Raw genomic sequence first — 20,119 nt, 5'->3', positions numbered from 1 at the left:
CCAGCGCCCACCCCACCCGCGCATGCGCGCGGCCGCCGCCATGTTCCGGCGCCCTCCTCCCTCCGTCCCCGTCCCAGCGGGCTCGGTGGCGGCCGGGCAATGGCGAGCGGCTGCGGGGCGGCCGCTCCGCACCCCGGCGGCCCCGGGGAGCCTCCCGGCGTGGCGGCGGGGTGCTCGTGGCCCTGCTCGCCGCCGGACGGGCTGGCCCGGGTGCTGTGCGTGCGGCGAGGCGGGGCAGCGGGGCCGTGCGGCGCTTCCCCCGGCGGCAGCGAGGCTGTGGTGGCCGAGCGGCGGGCGGGCGGCGGGGGCGAGGCGGGCTGCGTGCTGCAGCTGGAGTGCCGGCCGCCCGGCGCCGAGGAGGTGGCCGCCGTCGGCGTGGTGAGCGAGGCCCGCAACATGGAGGTGTACGCGGGCGAGGAGTACTGCGGCACCGGCCGCGGCGAGAGCCTGGGCGCCGCGGTGCCGCGGGGGTGAGTGAGCTCCTGCCCCGCCGCCATCTTCCGGCCGCGGGCATCGCCCGCGCCTCCCCGGGGCGGCCCCGGCGGCTGCTGGGGGGCGAGGGGAGGGTCGTGGTTTTGTGCCTCTGTAGCCACCGAAACGCTTCAGTCACTCACGAAGCGTTACTCGGAAGCGCTGTCGGGCGAGACCGCAACAAGGGTACGTGCTCCTTTTCTATCCCGTTTAATCTCCCTGGACAAAACATCTGCCCGCTGCTTTTGCGGGCCTCTCCTAGCAGATCTTTGCCAGAAGATCTCGTCTCTCTGGTATGTAGTCACCCCAGGCTTCAAGAACAAGAGAGAAAAAAATAAAGGGTTTGTTTTCCCCTTCGATGTTGCCTTCCATGCTTTGCCGGAGGAGTTAAAACAATGTCTTTTCTCTTTTGTTTTTAAGTCATTACGTGGCACATCTGCTTAATTAGCTAAGTAAAAACAACCGACTCAGAGCCTCAGGGAAGATGTGTGAATAACGTACTGAACCTCAAAAGCTGCTCTAGCAGATAATGTACGTACACATACAGATCGCTTCTTATACACGTGTCTGATCCGATTCAATACAAGTTGAGTATAAGCATTAAAACTGCTGTACCACAGTAGGAACATATCTGAGCCAGTCTTGTTTCTTATCTGACTGTCTACCGCTATTGTGTATTTCAACTGAAGAAAAAAAATAACAATATTAGTGATGTCACAGCTTGCTTATTTTATTTTTGTAGTGAAACTGAAAAGGTTACTTTATACAAAAAGTACCTGAAATTGGAACGCCCGGCAGCCTCCTGTAGAATTAAGGTAGGGAGTTCAACATAATTGTTTAATTTTCATTGTCTCTTTAATCACTCCAATGACTAAATTGCATTGCTCTTACTCAATTACAGTTATTCTTATGCAGTAATCAGTTCATATAAACACTTTAAAATCAGGTACATTATGTAATGTCTTAATAGTTCTCTTAATTTTGGATCACGATGTTCTTTTTATGAAGACCTAATATATATGAGCAAGATATCCTATTAGGGAAAAAAATCATAACCCAGATAAATTACAGGTAAACAACAGCTGGTATATAATTAGAATTGTAAACTCTGTGTTACTGTTACTGTACGCTAGTAATAGTAACTCTGTGATGCAGGTAAATAATCTTAGGAAAATCTGTGCAGCTACTGCTTGTCTTAAGTACTTGGAAGATGAGGAGCTTGTTGATCTGTGGGTCATGCATGCATCCTCCTTCTGTTCCAGTCAAAATTCTCCTAAGAGTAATGGCAAGGAGAAATCAGCCTTATTTTCAGGGAAAAGAGTTCAGCATATTCATACAAAGAAAACATGATTTTTTTCCTAACCAAAATACTTTTCTTCCTTCTTGTGATAGCTGCTCTCCATTGGTGAGAAACAAAGGGTACTCATCAGTAAAATAATTGTAGAAGTGAAAACAGTGTCTGCAAAACTAGCAACTGATTTTCCTTCACTAGGATCGAGCATAGATCTAGACAGAGTGCAGACTATAATGGAATCTATGGGATCTAAGTTGTCTCCTGGTGCTCAGCAACTCATGGACATGGTCCGATATCAGCAGAAAGTAAGTTACTGTGCTGTTCCATAAGCATGAATAGTATTCATCTGTGACTTTGCCTTTTATAATGGTCAAGCGTGTTCCAAACAGATTTGGTGAATAAGTTGTTTAGTTTTTTCACCTAGACTTGCTGCTGCCTTAATCCTGGTTTAACCATTTCCCTCTGCTTTTCCCTAGGAATATAATCCACAAATACTTTTAAAGTCATTATATTATACCATTAGAATGCTGTAATTACTAGAGTTTTTAAGTATATACTAGTTGTTATGGTATAACTTTCAGTCTGTTTTAATACTTAATATTTAAGTATATTGTTTTTTTTTCTTGCCATCAGAACAGTTTACCTCTTGGAGACAAACTTAGTTGGATCTTTGGGAGAAATTCAGACTTTGGAGATGAGAATCCAGTAGATGGATTACACAGTGCAACTATTCAGATGTCACAGGATCAATCAGCCAGTGAACCTTTGTCTGTCAAAAATCCTTTAGCAAGCGAAACAGTATGTGAAGACTCAAAAATAAATCTTGATCAGAACACACAGGTACCTGAAAGAGAGAATACTTCTGATTCTGGAGGAATTACTACCCAGCAAAATACAGTTGACTTCAGAAACGATCTTAAAGTCATGGGATCTTTGCTTATGCAGGAGCAAACAAACCAAAATGTAGCTAGTCCACAGGTGCTTCTTCCTTTTCTTCAAAACATCTGTAGTCAGGTTAATCATCTTCGGCTAAAAGATGGTGATAGGCATCTCAGTAAAAATACGGTGACTAAAGAGGAAGGCATTCAGGCTGTTGGGTAAGTTAAGTTTGATATGCCTAGTATAGTAGTAGTTTGTATGTATTAGCAAGTGTTTTTTTTTAAAAAAAAGCATTTTATTCTCATTAACAGCAATAACGAGTCTTAAAATCTGTGATCTTGAAGGCAGTGTGGTGACAAACATGACTATAGTTTTTCAGTTGAGCTGCTTGAAGCTAAGATTTTTCTAAAAGAAACCACAAAGTCATTTGATTTGCTAAATTGTTTTTGTCTTCTTTCTGTCTCTCTCCTTTTTCCTCCATTTCACCTTTTATGGTTTAAAAAATGTGTGGTCGTTCTGTTCCGTTACATGCATATAGTATGTCTTTCTCCTCTGTTACTGCATTTTCACTTGGACTGCTTCTGCCGCCTAAATTGTCATCCTGTCCTTGTTTTCATGTTGTGCCATGATCTCTCTGCTGTCATCGGTGTATCTCATGCCATCAGTCTTTCCTATACCTCCTCACTTGTTTGCATTTACAGTGCAAACTTCGTTCTAGCGGCGTGGTCACTTTGATAGATACCCAAAGAATGACAGAAGAAATGATGAGATGCAGGAGTGTTTCCTAGGAGGCAGAGTTCTGATAATGCCCGAATATCTCCAGGTCCTTGGAAAGTACAATGTTTTTAATGAATACTGATGTGAAAATAAATAATGCATAGTGTATATAACTCTGGAAACACTTGGAAAGAATAAAGCCTGTCATGCTGACGCTGTTTGAACGTTGTTTATACTGTTTAGCTATATGGATTTTGTTATTTGTAACAGCACCTTCTGACGTATAACTGAGCCTTTTGAAAAAGTAAGGTAGAAAGATGGTGACTGTATCTTCTTTTTTATTAAAAAAAAACAAGCTCACATTTAATACGTAGCAGACAGGAAAGATATTTTGCTTATGCTAAAAACCTAATACCATCCAAAACTCATTGTCTGTGAAATGAGATGTTAGACTTAAATGAAGTTCAAGTGCACAGATTGCTATTATGCCCCTTGTTAAGAAATAGGTTATACTGATGCTTAACTTGCTCTTTTTACAGAGTAGAACAGCAGCCTATTTGCTCCTATTTGGAAAAGATCATCTCAAAAAATATGGATCTGATGGAGAAAAAACTAATGGACTATATTGATCGCCAAATCCAGGCTCTTCAGACGCACATAGATAATAAAATGGTTCTCTTAATGGACTTGGTTCAGAACTCAAAGCAAAACAAAATTTCACAAGCACACTATGATTCTAGTGAGGGGTTCTCTAATGGAGAAAGATAAATGTATATAGATATAGAGCTCCAATATAAGTATTTTTAAGGGCAATTACTCTTTACAAAGCGAAGTATTCATGGAGTTATAACCGTAAAGAACCTCAGTGTTGTTAACTTGCATTTTGTTACTGTAATTCTATCCACTATTGTACACAGTTGTTAGCTTTATGAAAGATCATAAGAATGTGTGGTTTTCCTAAATAAGAATTTTGTATGCCCTTTGTGGCTTATTTATTTAAAGAGCATTGCTAAAAGCCCTGTAAAACACAGTTTTCCACCTTGAGTTTGAACAATAGAGAGGAGTACTCTAAATAAACCAAGTTACAGCTTATCTCTTTACGTACATGTAATTAATTCAATTTTCTTCTGTCTTGTGTGTAATGTGTTACCCCTAGAAAGCAACATGGTTTCCTTGTGGCTTTGTTTGGTTTTAATGGGACTCCTGTTGAAGGGGTTTATTACTCCAGCTGTGAAAGGAGTGGTAGTACTTGTATTGCTTCATTTAAACTGTAAGGAATCGGGTGTAGAGAGGTAGAATCCCCAGCCTGGGTTCTTGGAAAGCCCTCCTGGCTGTACAGGCCGCAAAGTGAGGAATATAGGTTCCTAAAGTGATATTTAAAATGGGGATATTAGGCTTTTTCCTTCATAAATGAATTGAACCATGCAGGAACAACTGTATTAAATGTATACAGAGCAGACTTGTATTTATCCATGTTTCACTATCTGAAGAAAGTACTTCATTCGTGGTCCTTTCCCAGGGGGACCTCCTATGCAAAACAGAGTGTGCTGGGTTAGGATCTGCTGCGTTTCAGCAATCTTAAGCCAAAGAAGTAGTCTTATTGTGTCACGTTTACTGTAATCTCTTTAGATCAGATCTGCTGTCATTTGAGGAGGTACAAGTATGTCTCAAAGTCCCTTGTTATTGGAAGGTTGGTCTTCATACTTCATTTTGATAATTGCTCTTTGAAATCTGGGGTGCACCGTTTAACTTTGGCTTTACAGGGACTTAACTGTGGACTCCTAAGTTGAACGTAGAAACTGGTTGCATTTGGTGTCTTAAAATGCTTTGAACAAAAGCTATAGATGGAGAAGCAAGTGTTGAGTGAACAAGCGGAGGCATGTAGTAGGCATGTACAATCCAGTCTCTTTACCTAGCTTACCTAAAGTTTTCTTCTACTCCAAGAAAAACAATATATTTTGAAGACAATCAGCAACCCACAAAATAGATTGCAAAGACAGGATAACTTGTATAGGACAGTTAACTCATAGTAGTCCCTCAACATAACTCATGCCAAGTTCTTTTTCAAAGTGATTTGAAAATATACAAATATTTTTTAAGGACCTAAATTCTCATACTTCAGAGGTATAAAATTGCTTCAAGGTTATTTTCAGATGCTTTCTAAACAGTAACATCCTGATGTAGACACCAGCATTCTTTCAACTCAATTTAAGATACAGTCAAGGTTGAGGTGGTTGTCTTTTTATAATTAAAAAGGTTGAAATGTTGCCAAGCATCGTTGCATTCTGGGGCTGTTAGTTTATTGAGTTTGTTGGTTGTGTTTTTTTTGTTTGTTTGTTTGTTTTCCCCCCCCTTCCCCTCTTTGAGTGACAAATCTGAACAGAAGTTGACCGAATTCACAACATCCTAAAGTAGTTAATATGAACTCTGGATTTTCTGGTAGCCATATGCTGGCTGGTGTTTGTAATATTTTAGTATTGTAGCTACCACAATAATAACATTTGAAATCAAAGCCACAAATGAAAGAATGTAGAAGCTCTTTCGTTGCAGGTTTGGGGTTTCTTCAGCATCTGTTTTAGTGAGGGTATCTGTGTAGAGAAAGAAGAAAGTGGCATGTTTAAAGTTTTCTGAATACCATGTCATTTCAGTGAAGGCTCAGCATTTTTCAGATATTTTTTCTGAGGGGTTGACCATACTGATTTGCAAATTCTGAATTTCTACTGAAGAATTGTGAAATTTTATAATCAAATGATACTTTTGTATTCGTGCGGTCAAGTTCTTGTCCATCAGTGTTATCATTATCTTTGGAAATGGGAGATGGTGTTGAAGCAATGTTGGGCAAAAAAGGAACTTGTGATTCTAACCCTGTACCTTCAAAGAGTTGCCTAGATGGTCCTTGGTAAAGCTGGTTATTTTTCTGTAAATCGTGAAAGACACTAAGAGAATTGATCTGTTTTATAATACTTTGAATGTGATCTGTTTGCACTAGGAACTTTTTCACTCTGTAAATGTGTCCTGTTTCTAGCATGTGGTTGCAAAATGGGAACATGTTTAAAGTGCTGCTAAAGTTGAGAGGTTAATAAATGTTTCATATATTAGTACTAAGAGCCTGACTAATAAAGCATGTTTCTGAAAGCACGTGGCACAACACGCTCCTCTCAGGTGAAGGTTTGTGCTTGGATTTACACCAAAGAAGAGAGCTTAATCAGATTCTCAGTTTATGTATCCCTCTTACCTGAGCGATCAGCAGCCCTGAGATCTCTCTTCAGGCGGATAGGACCCACTACAGTCTTGGCTTTCCAAGTGTATGAAGAAGCAGCTCTTTTTTGCCTGGAGATACAGCCTTCAGTACAGCGAGAGTTTGTGGTACTGTCACAAATCAAAATGTCACACTGGAGATAAACCGATGAAAAGCTCCGCAGGAACCTGAAGGCATTAAATTTGAACCTTCCATAGTGCTCAATGGGTGGGTAGGTTACCACAGTGTCATCTTTATTACAGCTGCAACAGAATTTACAGATTTGTTAAAGACATCCGCATACAATAACCCTTCTTGCTAAATAAATACTCTTAGCTGTAAGCAGAGCATTTAACTAAAGCTATTTTTTTAAAAAATATGGGCATACAAGGATGTTCCCTTCCCAGTGCAATATGGTACACGCTTTTCCTGACATGTAATCCCTTTAAATTTCTATGAAATATAGCTTCCAACCACAATCTCCTAAAGACAAGTGGAGAAGAGACAAAAGAACTACATTTGATGTAGAAGTTACATTTTCTCATGCAGTATGAGACAGTTGTAATTTAGCGTCTTACCCACTTCTGATTAAGTCATATGTTACTGATCCAAAATCAGGCTGTGGAGATGCTACGCAGGTATCGACAAACACCAGAAGATCTGGGTCGGTGGAATGAAGACTGACTTGAGCAAAAAGAGTTTGGTTTAAGTCTACGTAATATGGGGACTGAAGCACAGGGCTGGAGAACGACTCTGAATCGTAGAACGACATGCTAATGTTGTATCTTCCCACAGAGGTCGTGTTCTTGATTAGATTATTTTCTGTTACGTAAATGACTTCTACAGTTGAGTTGTTTTCCATTATGCACTTTGCAATAATCTGTACGCTCTTCTTGCGTGTGATAATACTGTCAGTTTCAGAGAGAGTTACAATGTTGGTGTAAGTGATGCGATGACCTTCATCCTGTAAAAGGAACAGTATGAAATAGTTGTGATTACGTAGGCACTGCAGTCGAAAGCGTGTTAAAGTTAGGAAGTTGCATGAAACATGTCACAACCAAAAACACAAATCAGCCCTCGTACCTGTGTGTCCCAAGCGCTGAACCAACTCCATGCAGCAGCTTAAGGAATATTGCACGGAGTGTGGAAAGTATCAAAGCTCCATTTCAGTCACCGTTATCTAAATGATGCTGTTAATGAGCTCTTAGGAACCTTGCCATCATTGGGCTTTTTCCATTTCCTTGTGACTTGTGTCACTCGCAGGAAATGTTGGAGTTACATACTTGTGTTACTTTGGATAATCTGGGTGTAGAGGGAATGAAGTAAAATAAAAGGTCTGGGATGAATTTGGGTGGATTCTCCTGGGCTTCCTTTGAAAGGCTCATGATCATTGGATTCTAACAGAGCAAAATGTTCTCAGCTCCAGAACTGGAAGCAAGCAATTGGATGAGCTATGTGGAAGTAAATCTGCTGTTAGCTTGTTCACCTATGATTCATAAACTGTTCTGACAAGCTCGTGTTTTTCCCAAGCTATTGTTCGCTTATTTGCAGAACTTTTTTCCCCCTTTACCTTTTTAGTTGTTCCACAGCTGCTTAATGGGAAGGAGAAAATCACGGGATCTGTGGAAACTGGCCTGCAGGTTGGGTCGTTCAGCTGCAGGTGAGTTTCATTATAGCCAAAGGAGTCCAGGTAGTCCTTGCTCACGACAATTTCCAGTCTGTCTGAAGAGCACGTAAGGGATGCTGCCATTGAAAGAGAAATTAAAATGTGTTACCACAAAATCTGCTGTGCTCATTTCTTGCCTGCTCTGGATCAAGGCCTGTCCTTGAGCCTGTTGCATGGTTCTTGAGCTAAATGAGAATGAGCTTTGTTTTGGAGATAGGTCACAGAATAACTTAAATACGTGAGACTAATGTGTGGTGTTGTTTTATTTTGTACTTAAAGAGGGTTAGTGGCTACCACGATGAAGGCTTAAATCCTCAGTCACAACTGTCAGATCCCTTCTGTATTTTTTACGGAAGAGAAGGTTCATACGTGGAAGTGAGAAGCAAATACACTTACTGTCAGGCTCTGGGGGATCTGGCAGAATGCTGGTATACTGAGCAGAAAATCCTCTGTAGGAGTTGGCGTAGTCTGTAGACAACACAAGCGTCATGCCGTTTGAAGAAGATTGAAAGGCGGGCCGAGAAACGCCACATGCTTTTCCAATTAAGCCAGTGTTAGTGGTGAGGCCATCATAGACTGCCAGAAAGTCAAACTGGCAGTTTTGATCCAGTTCCAGGCTGTAGACAGAGAAAAAAGTAATGATAGGAAGTATGAGTGTAGAGAACATTGCTCATATTGGATAAAGGATTCAGTACGGATAGCAACTGACAAGTCCCAGTTAACTGAAATCGAAGAATGGAGAATAAAAGAACACACAAATCAAAGTTATTAAAAACAAATAAAATATGGAAAACTCTTAGGCAAGAAATAATTAAGTGCATGATTCTACTTACTCTCATTGAAATTGAAATTTTGCTAGTGCTCTCAACAGAAATAGCTACATTTTTGTAGTTCTGATACTATATATTGATGGTTAATTACTTAATAAAAATAACCACACCTTCAAATATATTAAAGGAAAAAAAAAAAAAAACACATTAAAATAAAGAAGAGCTTTTAAAGCGTGGCTTTGACTCAAGTGGATCTCTGATGCCTTTTATGTGTATCACCAGAGGAAAAGGAAGGCTTTTGTCCTTTTTATGTCTGTTTTAAGCATGTTCCTTATGTAGCAAAAGCTTTATGCTTTTGCATTTAAATTGAGGCTAGCTTGTGGACATCTCATGGCTAGTCACATGAAAAGCTTTCTGTGTTTCACTGACTGGCTCAGCAGTAGCTATAGTGTACTGTACAGTGATTTGGAACATGATTATCTTATCCATCATAAGAGCCAATAAATCATATTGGTTTTACATGTCTACAGATGTTCTAAAAGCACTTTTTCTTGCTATGTTTAAAGCAATGCTTCTAAACAGGATGACCAAAGAACAGTTGAGTGTAGGGCGTTTACTCACAACAAATCCTTAAATTGTAAGTTTATCTTCGATTTTTTTGCAGTTTGTATGTGCCAGACGCAGTATGTAAATGGAGGGTAAGCCGATGGGTAGTTGGGACTGGTAAGTGTCCCACTGGGGCCAGTTAAGCTTCCCCCACAAGGTGCTGAAAAGAAGAGCAGACACATCAGTAACACAGCAGTATATATAACAATAAAAATAAATTCAAAACCTAAAGCTGTGTCACTAGCAGGAGCATTTCTTGAGGATTCCATTCATTTGGAAATTATTAAAGGTGCTAAAGATAACTTTTATATATATTTTAAGGACACTTTTTTTTTTTTTTTTTTTTTTTTTTTTCAGCAGCAAAGTTAATTAAATGCTGGAGCAGCAGCATAGACCATGATGTGGGAATTTCTCTCTCACACTGAAGTCTTTAAGAGTTTAATACCATGCCACTCAGGTCAACAGGAGCAAAGGAACTAACTAGTCACAAGCCAAATCTTTTTCTTTCCTTCTTAAGAATAAGAATAGCTTGGACAAAAATAGGACAAGTTGAATGGAGACCCTCAGTGACACCTGTGACAAGTCCTCGGAGGGAGTTACAAAGAGATGGTCCTATTCTTAGGGATCAAGTAGGGCAAATGCTCTGTCATCTGCAAACTGAGCAAATTTAGTAGAAGCCTTTATGTAAAAGTAGAGTCCCTTAATGCCTTCTTTGCAATCATTTTTTTCTGAGTAATCTGCATCTTTTAGGCTCTCCAGCAAATGTGCTATCGTTCTGCTGTCTTCTTTTTTTCTGCTGATTTTACCCAAACCATTCCCTAAGGGCTGAGTGATTAATTAAAGATTCTGTGAATAATCTCTAATTGCCGTCCCAAACTTTGCCTTACTAATCCTCTTCTAGTAGTACAATTCAAATGGTATTTATTTTATTACATTAAGTTCTGACTTACGTGTTTCCGGTGAAAAGAAGTAATAGAAGGCAAAGAAGTTTCGTGCGAAAGCCACAGAGTTTGTTTTTATGAGAAAAGTTAAGCTGTTTGAAGATGATTCAAACACTGGGACTGCATCAGTGTTGTTACATACTTGTCCAAGAAGAGGTGAATTAGTGGAAGGACCATCGTATACATTAATACTTTCTGTTTCACAGCTTGAAGAAGGAGCAAATCTATTAAAAAACAAAACAACAACAACAAAAAAAAACATGATGAGAACTACCTCACCTCACTGATAAATATGCAGACTCTTTGCAGTCCACAACACAGATTCAGTAAAGCATTTTATTGAAGCAAATACAGAAAAGTATTTGGAGGCAGCAATGTCTTAAGTTGAAATTATTAAGAAATTCAACCTAGCCTTTCTAGTTTATTTCAATATTATGTATTTTCAACATTTTTCTGTTCAAATTCATTAAAAACATACCAAAACATACGGAGGAAATACTTACTTAAAATAGGAGAAGATGAGCCTAATCGTTCGATTTTCATTTCTCTGAATTTGCCAGACACAGTTTGCATTTGAATTTAGGTCAATCTTTAAAGATTTGTTGGGGTCGGTGAGTGAGGTACCGCAGCGAGGTGCACCTGTGGAAGAAGAGCACCAACAAAGATCTTGCAAGGCTGCAGTGAGGTCTCATCCTGCTCCATGCAGTGAGGTCTCATCCTGCTCCATGCCACGACCCCAGGACAGCCCACCATAGAGCAGGCCTGCAAAGCATTCTACCATTTGGGTTTTTCATTTCTACTGCACCAGTTTACGAAACCTGAAGTATCAAAGAATATTAGAAGGTACTTCTTATCCTTATTTTCATTAGTAGAAGACAAAAGACAGTTAGGGCAACACAGATCACAGGTGAAGCCAGTGACAAAACTGCAAACTCCATGTGACAGAGGACACCTCAACAACTCCCTTCTGCAAGGCTGGTCACCACAAGCACCTCAAACCTCCTGTCTTCCCCCTACACTCTTTTCCTGAGGATCACTGAATATATTTCTTAGTTTCAGCCCCTTACGTCAAAGCACTCAGGGAGGGAATAATAATCATAAAAAGTCGTATTTGAGCTTCTGAAGGTCAGTGTGTGAGACTGCTGTGTATTTAGAGCTGCCTACAATTCTGACCCTCCATCTCTAAAAGGATACTGCTGAACAGGAAAAGCTTCAGAGTATGGCAACAAAGATGATCAAAAGTTTAGAATAATTTCCAGATAAAGAATAAATAAATGGACTAAAACAATTTAGGTCAGAAAAGAGAAAAAAATGAAGAAGAAAGGAAGTGCTAGAGGTCTATACATTCGTGTCAAGAGTTCTCTTCCAATACAAGAACTAAGTGGGCTGAAATGAAACCAATAAACTGTGATTTCAAAAGAAACAAAAGGAACTGGCTCTTTGCATGTGAGTCTTTGCTGCAGGGTGATATGGGTTTTAAAACATCAAAACAGCTCAAAACCATGAAAGAAAAATACCTTGATAACTATTAAACGCAAATATAGCCCTCCCTGTCTGTCTCAGGACAAGCTGACCCAAATTTATTGGTGACAGGGAGAGCGTTCTGGGGAGCTATTACTGCAGGCTTGTCTTCATAGCCTTGCCTGAGCATCTCCTCTCACTGTTACTGCGTTCAGGATTCAGGGCTGGGTGAACGCGAAAATGAACAAACAAGCTGAGTTTACTATATACAACATTACTTAATGAATGTTAATTAGTTACCAAGTACTTACAGTAATGGGCATTGTATAGGAACCTTTAGAAAAAAGTTATCACCCACTTTGAGCTTAAGTTTTATTTTCTACCTTAGCATTATCTAAAAATAGTGGTCTATAACAGCAGGAAAAGCTTCCTGTGCCGTGCATGCAGTCCCAGCTACAGAGGTCAGGCTTTCTGCTGAACTCCGGAGGGAAAAGAAAAGTTTCGGTGAGACCTTTCTGGTTACATATGAAACCTCCCAGCTGGAAGAGCATTACGAGGTCAGCTTTGCCCTGCCCTCACTCTACATCCCTCCAAACGGTTCCTGTAGCCTGGCACCACCAGAGCAACTCTGCAGCAATAATTCATTACCCCACAGTCACCGTCCACCGTTACACAAGTAAATTGCTGATCTAAGCTCAGAATGGTCATCCCAAATTAAGCAACAAATGACTGTCTATTGTATCTGATTGAACATGGGGAAAAATGACCCAAACTCTTAAAAAGCAGCAGTTTCCCCAAAAGTCACTTTAGTCCTGTTACTCCAATACAATATTAACTTACACGTGCACATTTCCATTCCAGAGTAAAATCTCTTCAAAGTCAAGTTCTTAAGTAAAAAATTTGTCATAGGCAGGCATATATTGCAATCATTTTATTCTGTTATTCTTATTTTTAATACTTACTGGCATATTAAGGTGTTTTGCAGCAGTACATTAAAATAAGCTGCACTTACAGGTATGTTTAACATTTTCCCCTCCAGTTGCCTATAAAATAGCTTGTGCAGAAACTAATAAAGATTCACAGAAGAAGAAAAATGTTTTATTTCCATACCCATTAATTCTATTGAGTTGTCTTCAGCAAGAATTAGAGCAGCTAAGAGAGGCAGAAGGAAGAAGTGTCTGAGCGCCTGCATTTTGATGGCAGCTGGGGAGGGTAGGGATTTCTAACTTTTATACCTCCTGCTATTTCATAATCATCTTGTACTGCATGGTATCGTGAAGGGAGGTCTTAATCTCTCAATTACTGTTTCCTTTTAACAGATAGAAATGAGAAAGTAGCAGGTGTGCCCATTTTTTTTAATGTGCATTGCGTAGAAGAAGTTTAACCACGCTTTCATCAGCTCTGCATCTCGCGGGTTCAAAGCACGGTTCTCTGATGATTTGCTGAGTGTCTGTGTGGATGTGTTGACATAAATCTGACCCGAACAGAGGTGTTCTGGAGGTGACTGACAGACTGTCCCTTTGGTGACCGACGCGTCCAGCTCTCAGCACGGGGCAGAGGGAGCTCCGTGGTTCCCACCTCCATTTTGACACCCGTCCCTTCAGGTTGCATGGGCAGAGCATTCAGTGTCCCTGCTGGAGGTTCCTCGGGTTATAAAGCGGGACTATCGTAGCGGAGTTGTCCTGAGTAATAATTTCCCATTGCCGAAGCATTCATGGGCGAACAAGACCACGTTAACGTTACCCACAGATTTAAAAGAATGATATTGCACTGCAGCCATATCGTAATTAAAACTTTTACAGTCCCACAGCAGAAGGCACAAAAAAGTCCCAAGAGCCCCAGTTCCTCTGTGCACGAGCCTAATGAATATCTGCTCCAATATATACACACTACTTTGTCTGCCTTTCTTGAAGGACCAAAGCTCCTTAAATGTGGAGTATTTCCTAGTGCAGCAGCAGATACCCCGTGTTTAAAGCTTCCACTGCCAGCGCCACAGATGTGCCCTTCCCCTAGCTTTGTCCTTTGCCGTGGGACCCACGTGGTGTGGGAATAGCCAGGGAAAATGGGAGCCGAGCTGTGAGACTCTTTCCAACGCAGAGGGCTGGTGTCCCGCAGCTGTGCAAACAGGGGTTCTTTCAAGTTTCCTAGTCACGTCAAGTTGCGGTGCAGACCTTCTTGAAACACATCCAGGTACTTCTCTTTTATAACAACAAATCATTTGTATAGAAACAAATTTGTTTCTTTTCTACACAGATTGAGATGGAAATATGACACCTCTGTAATGATGCTACCTTTCTAGTCTCATGTACCTTATGGAAAACAATCCTGTCTATATTTTTATCTCCCTTTAAGGATTTTGAATGCAACCCTTTCTTCCTCAGGACGGGGTATTTACATTGTCTTTAAATGTGAGCCATTGAATACGTGCATAAAGCCACTGCAATAGTATTTGAATTCTTTTTTGTTTCCAGAAATACTACATTTGCATTTACTCTGTATAGCCGTTCATTTCTTAAACCCACACACATATGTGCAAGCAATTTTCAAAGGCTAACATCCACTTTTTATGCATTCAGTGTGTGAACTGGGGTACAACACCCAGCCAGTCATCGCTGTGTCCATCAGTACGAGGAAAAAATACAGAATACATAAATACAGAACCCATCCATGGCCACAATGCTCTGTCGCTCTGGTAGGTATGGGTTGGTAGGCTAACTGCTGGGATTATTGTGCACGAATGATGAGGAAATTCCCCTGCTTTGTGTTTGCTCTGGAGGGACTGGACCCCTGAGCCCTGTGGATCTGGAGGGCTGAGCAGGGCTCTCGTGCTTGCAGGGAGGGCTCTGAGCACTGCAGCTCATGCTCCAGGTCTGAGTCCTCAAAGCATTTTCCAATCCCCTGTGTTCACACACCGTGTTCAGACAGTGTGATGTGCTCGCACACCAGGTGATGCTGAAATATTAATGGCCCGCTTTGAGTTCCTTCTTCCACCTCAAAAGAAAATGGCTGGCAAAGTCCTTTAAAATGAGAACAGGATGACTGTATGGAAAGTATTTTAAAATAGCTGATCCTTAGAACAAATTAGTGTGCATTTTGGAACAAAGGACCAAGCATTCGGCTGTTGTGGATCTGTTATTTACAGGCACTTTCCCTCACTGCCTGCAGCTGAGATTTCCCTGCAATAGCAGGGAAAATGTGATTTCAAGCACTTTAAGTCATTACCTGTGAGAAGCAGAACGGCAGGACTTACAAGTGCGATGGATTTCGGTGTGAATTAAGTGCAATTAGGAAATACTCTGGCTCAGGACTAGAGTCCTGGCCATTTTTTTACAAGGGCATTACAGTCCCACAGGATTAGGGCTTTGGCTGTGAGCCCACTTGGCACTAGACAGGCCAAAACAGGGGCTAAGCCACCAGGTCAGAGATCTGGTCAGAGCATGGACTTGGTGTGAGACCTGCAGGAGTTTGTTGTCTGAGAGCTGGCTAAGTTATTCATGGAGAAGCTGAGTTTTTTTTTTTATTATTATTATTATTTTTTTTTTTCTGAAGGGCTGGAACACAAAAAGTTCCCTTTTTATTTATTTATGTCTTCTAATTCAGACTCTAAACACTAGGCATCTTTATTCCCTATAGAGCATCTCATTATGAGTTTGGGTAATCTGTATATATTCACCATGTAGAAACTGAGTATTGGCCTTGAAGATCCCTTTCACAGTCTGCGTTCACCAGATTATCAAAATTTAATCCATCTCTTTCCCTCAGTTGACTGCTGGGCTACTGTACAATCTGCAGTCAACTGTCAAGACTTTTTCTCTATTCTGAACTGTTTTTTTATTTTTTTATTTTTTTTCCACTAAGTCATTCCAGATAGGACAATTTACAATACTGAATCACAGAAACACTTTTTTTTGGCTCATAGTGATTTAATTTGAACAGATATTGAAAGAGAAAGGATGAAGCAAATGCTTGTAACGAAATAAAAAAATAAATGTGCTATAGTTCTAGTCTCCAGTAATAAAAACTAACATATGGAAGATTTTAATAGCTTATAGGTATTGTAGAGATTACATCTCAGGACATGTACAATATTTTTTTCCAAATATTTCCAGATTCCTATTTACAATAATTGCTTAGACATTATTGGTTACAAGGGATTCTTATCCTGTGATTTATGTCTCTACTTGAGCTCAGAAAGCAGCACTGCTGCTTACATCTGTAAGGCAGGTTAATCATTCCTGAATGCTAAGTATTTGAGCTATTCAGCACAATGGGTAAGAACGACAAGAGGGAAGCAGCCTTGATGAGAAAAATGACCCAGCTGATCCAATTACACTTTGTCACTGAGAATTTTTAATGAAGTTTAGACTTTTACAGATCTGGAGTATAGATTAAAAAATCTGAAATTAAGCAACACAAGTACAGTTAAGATTACAATACCTTTAGATTTATGCCCCCTATTAAAATGTATTTTTAGAATTTATTAGCAGGTGTGCAACATACTGATCATGTATATAAGTGATCAACATGATATTATAATTAGAAGAAGCACTATTGGGGCTACTGTAATCTGGAGACCACAATAATGACGTCTTCATCACTGTCACTTGTGCTTCTTTTGTCTCTCCTTATGCAGCCCTGGTAGCATCGGGAGGAATAATTGTATCTGTTGCACACTGCCATTTTGCACTGTAGGTAAACAGATGTGTATCTGCCAATAAAGCTGGGGGCTCTGAATTTGAACTGGACAATCCTCCTGTCTGGTGAATAGTAGCTCCTATAGGTTGGGTCTCTTACACACCTGAGAAAAGAAAAAAGGAAAAAAAAACCACCATACAATTATCATACAAAAACTGTGACATTGTTACTATGTCATTTGTTTCATTATTTAGAAGCAATTTTCGTTCAGAACCTTTAAATTGTGAAGTTAATCACAATTCACAGCCCAGAACTCCTGAACACAGATGGAGTTATATGGAATTTATATGTGTAACTTGGTATATAATATGCAATGCTACATATGTAAATATTACACATGTATGTAAACATATAAATGTAAAACATCTGAAATTTAAAATATATGAGCAAGAGCTACTGTGTAGCCCTATTATCTTTCCAAAGTTATGCTTTATTTCAACCTTAAACTTTCTAAGTATAAAGAAACATACCCATATCCCAAATCAAACAAAACCACTTAAGTGAGGAGGTTCATCCTCGTCTAAATTTCTGATTTTTTTATATAATTTGTGAAATACCTTCTGAAAATGTTTACTGATTTCTCTTCTCTGGCAGAATATAACAGTGAATTAAACATAAAATGCCAGCTACATGAAAGTGTCTATCCTAATAGCTAGTTCATTTAAAATCTAGCTGCTTCTTGCTAATAGATAACTCAAAAGTCCTACAGAACTCTGGATTTGTGTACATATTTGTTATTGTCCTTATCATGTCAATCACATGCAAGAAATTATTTGGAAATAGTTGTTGAGAATTTTCCTTACCCTCTTCTTATTATATCAGATGCCACAGTTGTAAAGTCATTAGGATTTGGAGACACCACACACGTGTCTGTGAACAGCATCAGATTCGGATCCACGCTGTAGAGAGTAGCACGAACAAACAAATCCCGGTTTGGCAGAACGTAGTATGGTGGAGCCCTCACTACATTGGAAAAAGATGGTGAATCATAAAAGGCAAACTGGACAACAAATCGTCCAGATGGAGTTTGCTGGTACGGAGGCTCTCTAATACTGGGTACAGTTTCGAAACCGGGATTGCTGTATATTCTGCAGGCGAGGTTCAGCAGCGAGTTCCTATTTCTGCTGTAGAGGTTGCCAGACGTGGATCCTTCCACTGTGTTGGAATAAGTGATGGCTCCACGTGTTATCTGTTAAAATATTAGTGAGTTTAGAGCTGCGAAGTAGTGCAGAACCCTTTTCCTGAATGCCACTGGGAAGCTGGGGGAGCTGAGGGATAGCAGGGCCTGGCCATGAGGGTCCGGCTGCCCGACCTCGCCCCCACAGCTGAGGAAAAGTTTTGCTCATAAATAACTTTGACACCATCTTGGCATAATTTCAAGGCCAGACGTGCTCACCAGCCTCCTCGTGCCACAGCCGTTGTACGGTATGCGGAAGGTGACATGGAAACTGGTGATCACAGGCCTGCACCTGGGGTCTCGCAGGTGGATGCTCCCTGCAAGGTACCCTCGGGAGCTCAGGTAGGATCTCCTGATGATTGCCCGCATGTAATTAGGCAGACAGGTAAGGGTTACTGGAAGAGAAGAAATTTAATGTTAATAAACCATATTTTAGTATAAAGTAAAACACAGCATGCATTAAATACCAGTGTGCTTCACAACTGCAAATGTGGGCTTTGCTGACTAAGCTGGAGAAAACAGCTGAGTGGAGAGAAAATGAATTCCTCTCTTTCTTCAATGGTGCCATTGCTTATCACTCCCTCCTACAGCTAATCCTGAGGTCACACACGTCAGCACTTCTGCGGGACGGGGTGAGCTCGCCACGACAACACCTGAGCTGCTGCTGCTTTGCTCGAGAGGTCCCTGCGGGGTCCACACCTGGCTGGCAGCCTGGCAGTCCATGGGCAGGTGTTTCAAACTTTTTTTTTTTTTTTTTTTTTCCATAAATATTGCAGACATAGGCCAGCTTGTCCCGCTCAGGCAATCCCCTCCTCTCTGCCTCAGATGCTGCCTGCCATGATCTGCCAGCCCTCTCCAGCTCGCATCTTGCCCAGCATATAGGGAACTGGTGAGGGAAAGGAATTAAAAGAGGAAGGAAGGAGAAGGCCTTACCTTGGCTTATAGGTGCTGGCCTTGATTTTGGAGGAGCTTTTAATGGAAAAAAAAATAATAAAAAGTGAGAGTGAATGATAAAAATATGTGCTTGTATGTTATCAGTTAATATCCACTGTAATCAGCTGAATGCAGTCAGACTAGAAAATATTAGTATCAACAGAGCTGAAGAACAGAGCTGTCATGGACAAAAAGCTCATATTAAGAAAAGCATACAGACCTGAACAATGACATATTACTAGCAATAACAGGAACAAGATTTAACTCTGCTTATTCATTTGTTTAGGCAGATGAATCCATGCTCAAATGAATGCTTTGTATCAGAAGTTCGGTTTTCTGTATGTCACCAGAAAAATAGAGTTCTTTTACTGATGCAGCTGAGGTGACTTTTAGCAATGTGAGGCTGATAGGGCCAGACTTTAAAACAAGACCTTAGTCTGCCCTCTGAGCATTTGAGGCACAATATTTGAAATGTCTGAGCAGAACCTGAAATTCAACTTTCTTCAAAAGTTAAATCCCATTGTCCAAAACTTTATCTAAGGTTCAAAACAAATTCCACTGAAAATATCAGAAATTCTCACTGACTCAGCTTCCAGTGGGGATGCAACTTTGGCGAGTGCACAAGGCTGACTTTCTAGGGGTGAGGTGGGAAGCAATGTTAACGCATCATCAGACCACAATCAGGTAGCTGACTAAGCACTTAAACTGGAATAACACTGCACTACTTGTGAGTGGTAATGCCTGTGTCTACAGGAGTTGGAGGGACTGATAGAGTCGGTGAGATTGCTACTGTGAGATAAGAAAATATGGAAGTAAACATTGTATGAATCTTAAATTCATTATTCGCATGAGAAATAATAAATGTGTACCCACATGAGCTAGGCCAAGGATTCCTAACATTTTTTGCCTGAGGACTCTCCATGGTCCCCAAGCACAATCTCTGTCCCTCAGTTTTCCTCCACCTGTTTGTAGTGCCTGGCCATCAGCTCCAGGAGCAATGTCCACCCTGCAAGGCCAGGCAGCGTCGCTGCTCACCGGGCTGCGGGAAAGGAGCACCAACAAGTACCTGGTGTTTCTGCTGCTGGGGACTTGGTCGGGACTGCCAAAGAGAAAGGGAAAGCCAGGATTCAGCCATTTTTCCATTACTGCACGAGCAAAGCAAAGGCCACTGATTGTGGAGGGAATCAGCAGTGTTCTGCCAGGCTTCAGCCTGGCACCAATTCTACACAGAATAAAGCAGTCAGTACCTGGTACTGGAGATGTGGTGGTTT

The 20,119-nt window shown here is 40.8% G+C and overlaps 3 protein-coding genes across 4 annotated transcripts in view; 1 reads left to right on the top strand and 2 right to left on the bottom strand.

Annotated features, from left to right (window-relative positions):
* Window positions 1-7: 7 nt before the first annotated feature.
* On the top strand, window positions 8-6,466 carry C6H10orf88 (chromosome 6 C10orf88 homolog). Of its 2 annotated transcripts, none has more exons than XM_035329845.1 (5): window positions 8-378; window positions 1,214-1,286; window positions 1,864-2,070; window positions 2,399-2,862; window positions 3,901-6,466. In XM_035329845.1, exons 1-5 carry the CDS (start codon window positions 23-25, stop codon window positions 4,127-4,129), a joined length of 1,329 nt encoding a protein of 442 aa, XP_035185736.1. In that variant the 5' UTR covers window positions 8-22; the 3' UTR covers window positions 4,130-6,466. The 2 variants fall into 2 exon arrangements, with proteins under 2 accessions (XP_035185736.1, XP_035185735.1); XM_035329844.1 differs by having other exon boundaries at window positions 70-470.
* The window catches only part of LOC118169120 (deleted in malignant brain tumors 1 protein-like), a 61,780-nt gene continuing 47,437 nt past the window's right edge, over window positions 5,777-20,119 (bottom strand). The window contains 11 exon segments of the mRNA XM_035330114.1: window positions 5,777-5,949; window positions 6,597-6,862; window positions 7,178-7,626; window positions 8,170-8,342; window positions 8,662-8,882; window positions 9,657-9,801; window positions 10,592-10,806; window positions 11,086-11,257; window positions 16,648-16,841; window positions 17,542-17,927; window positions 18,135-18,310. Coding sequence (XP_035186005.1) covers window positions 5,777-5,949; window positions 6,597-6,862; window positions 7,178-7,626; window positions 8,170-8,342; window positions 8,662-8,882; window positions 9,657-9,801; window positions 10,592-10,806; window positions 11,086-11,257; window positions 16,648-16,841; window positions 17,542-17,927; window positions 18,135-18,310 — 2,570 coding nt within the window.
* LOC118168988 (deleted in malignant brain tumors 1 protein-like) lies at window positions 15,962-18,421 on the bottom strand. Its single transcript, XM_035329847.1, has 3 exons — window positions 18,135-18,421; window positions 17,542-17,927; window positions 15,962-16,841 (listed from the first exon to the last, which is right to left on the bottom strand). Exons 1-3 carry the CDS (start codon window positions 18,282-18,284, stop codon window positions 16,601-16,603), a joined length of 777 nt encoding a protein of 258 aa, XP_035185738.1. The 5' UTR covers window positions 18,285-18,421; the 3' UTR covers window positions 15,962-16,600.

This window comes from Oxyura jamaicensis, chromosome 6 (assembly GCF_011077185.1).
Source record: "Oxyura jamaicensis isolate SHBP4307 breed ruddy duck chromosome 6, BPBGC_Ojam_1.0, whole genome shotgun sequence".
NCBI lineage: Eukaryota > Metazoa > Chordata > Aves > Anseriformes > Anatidae > Oxyura > Oxyura jamaicensis.
The sequence above is the reverse complement of the archived record's forward strand: the minus strand, read 5'-3'. Positions and strand labels throughout refer to the sequence as shown.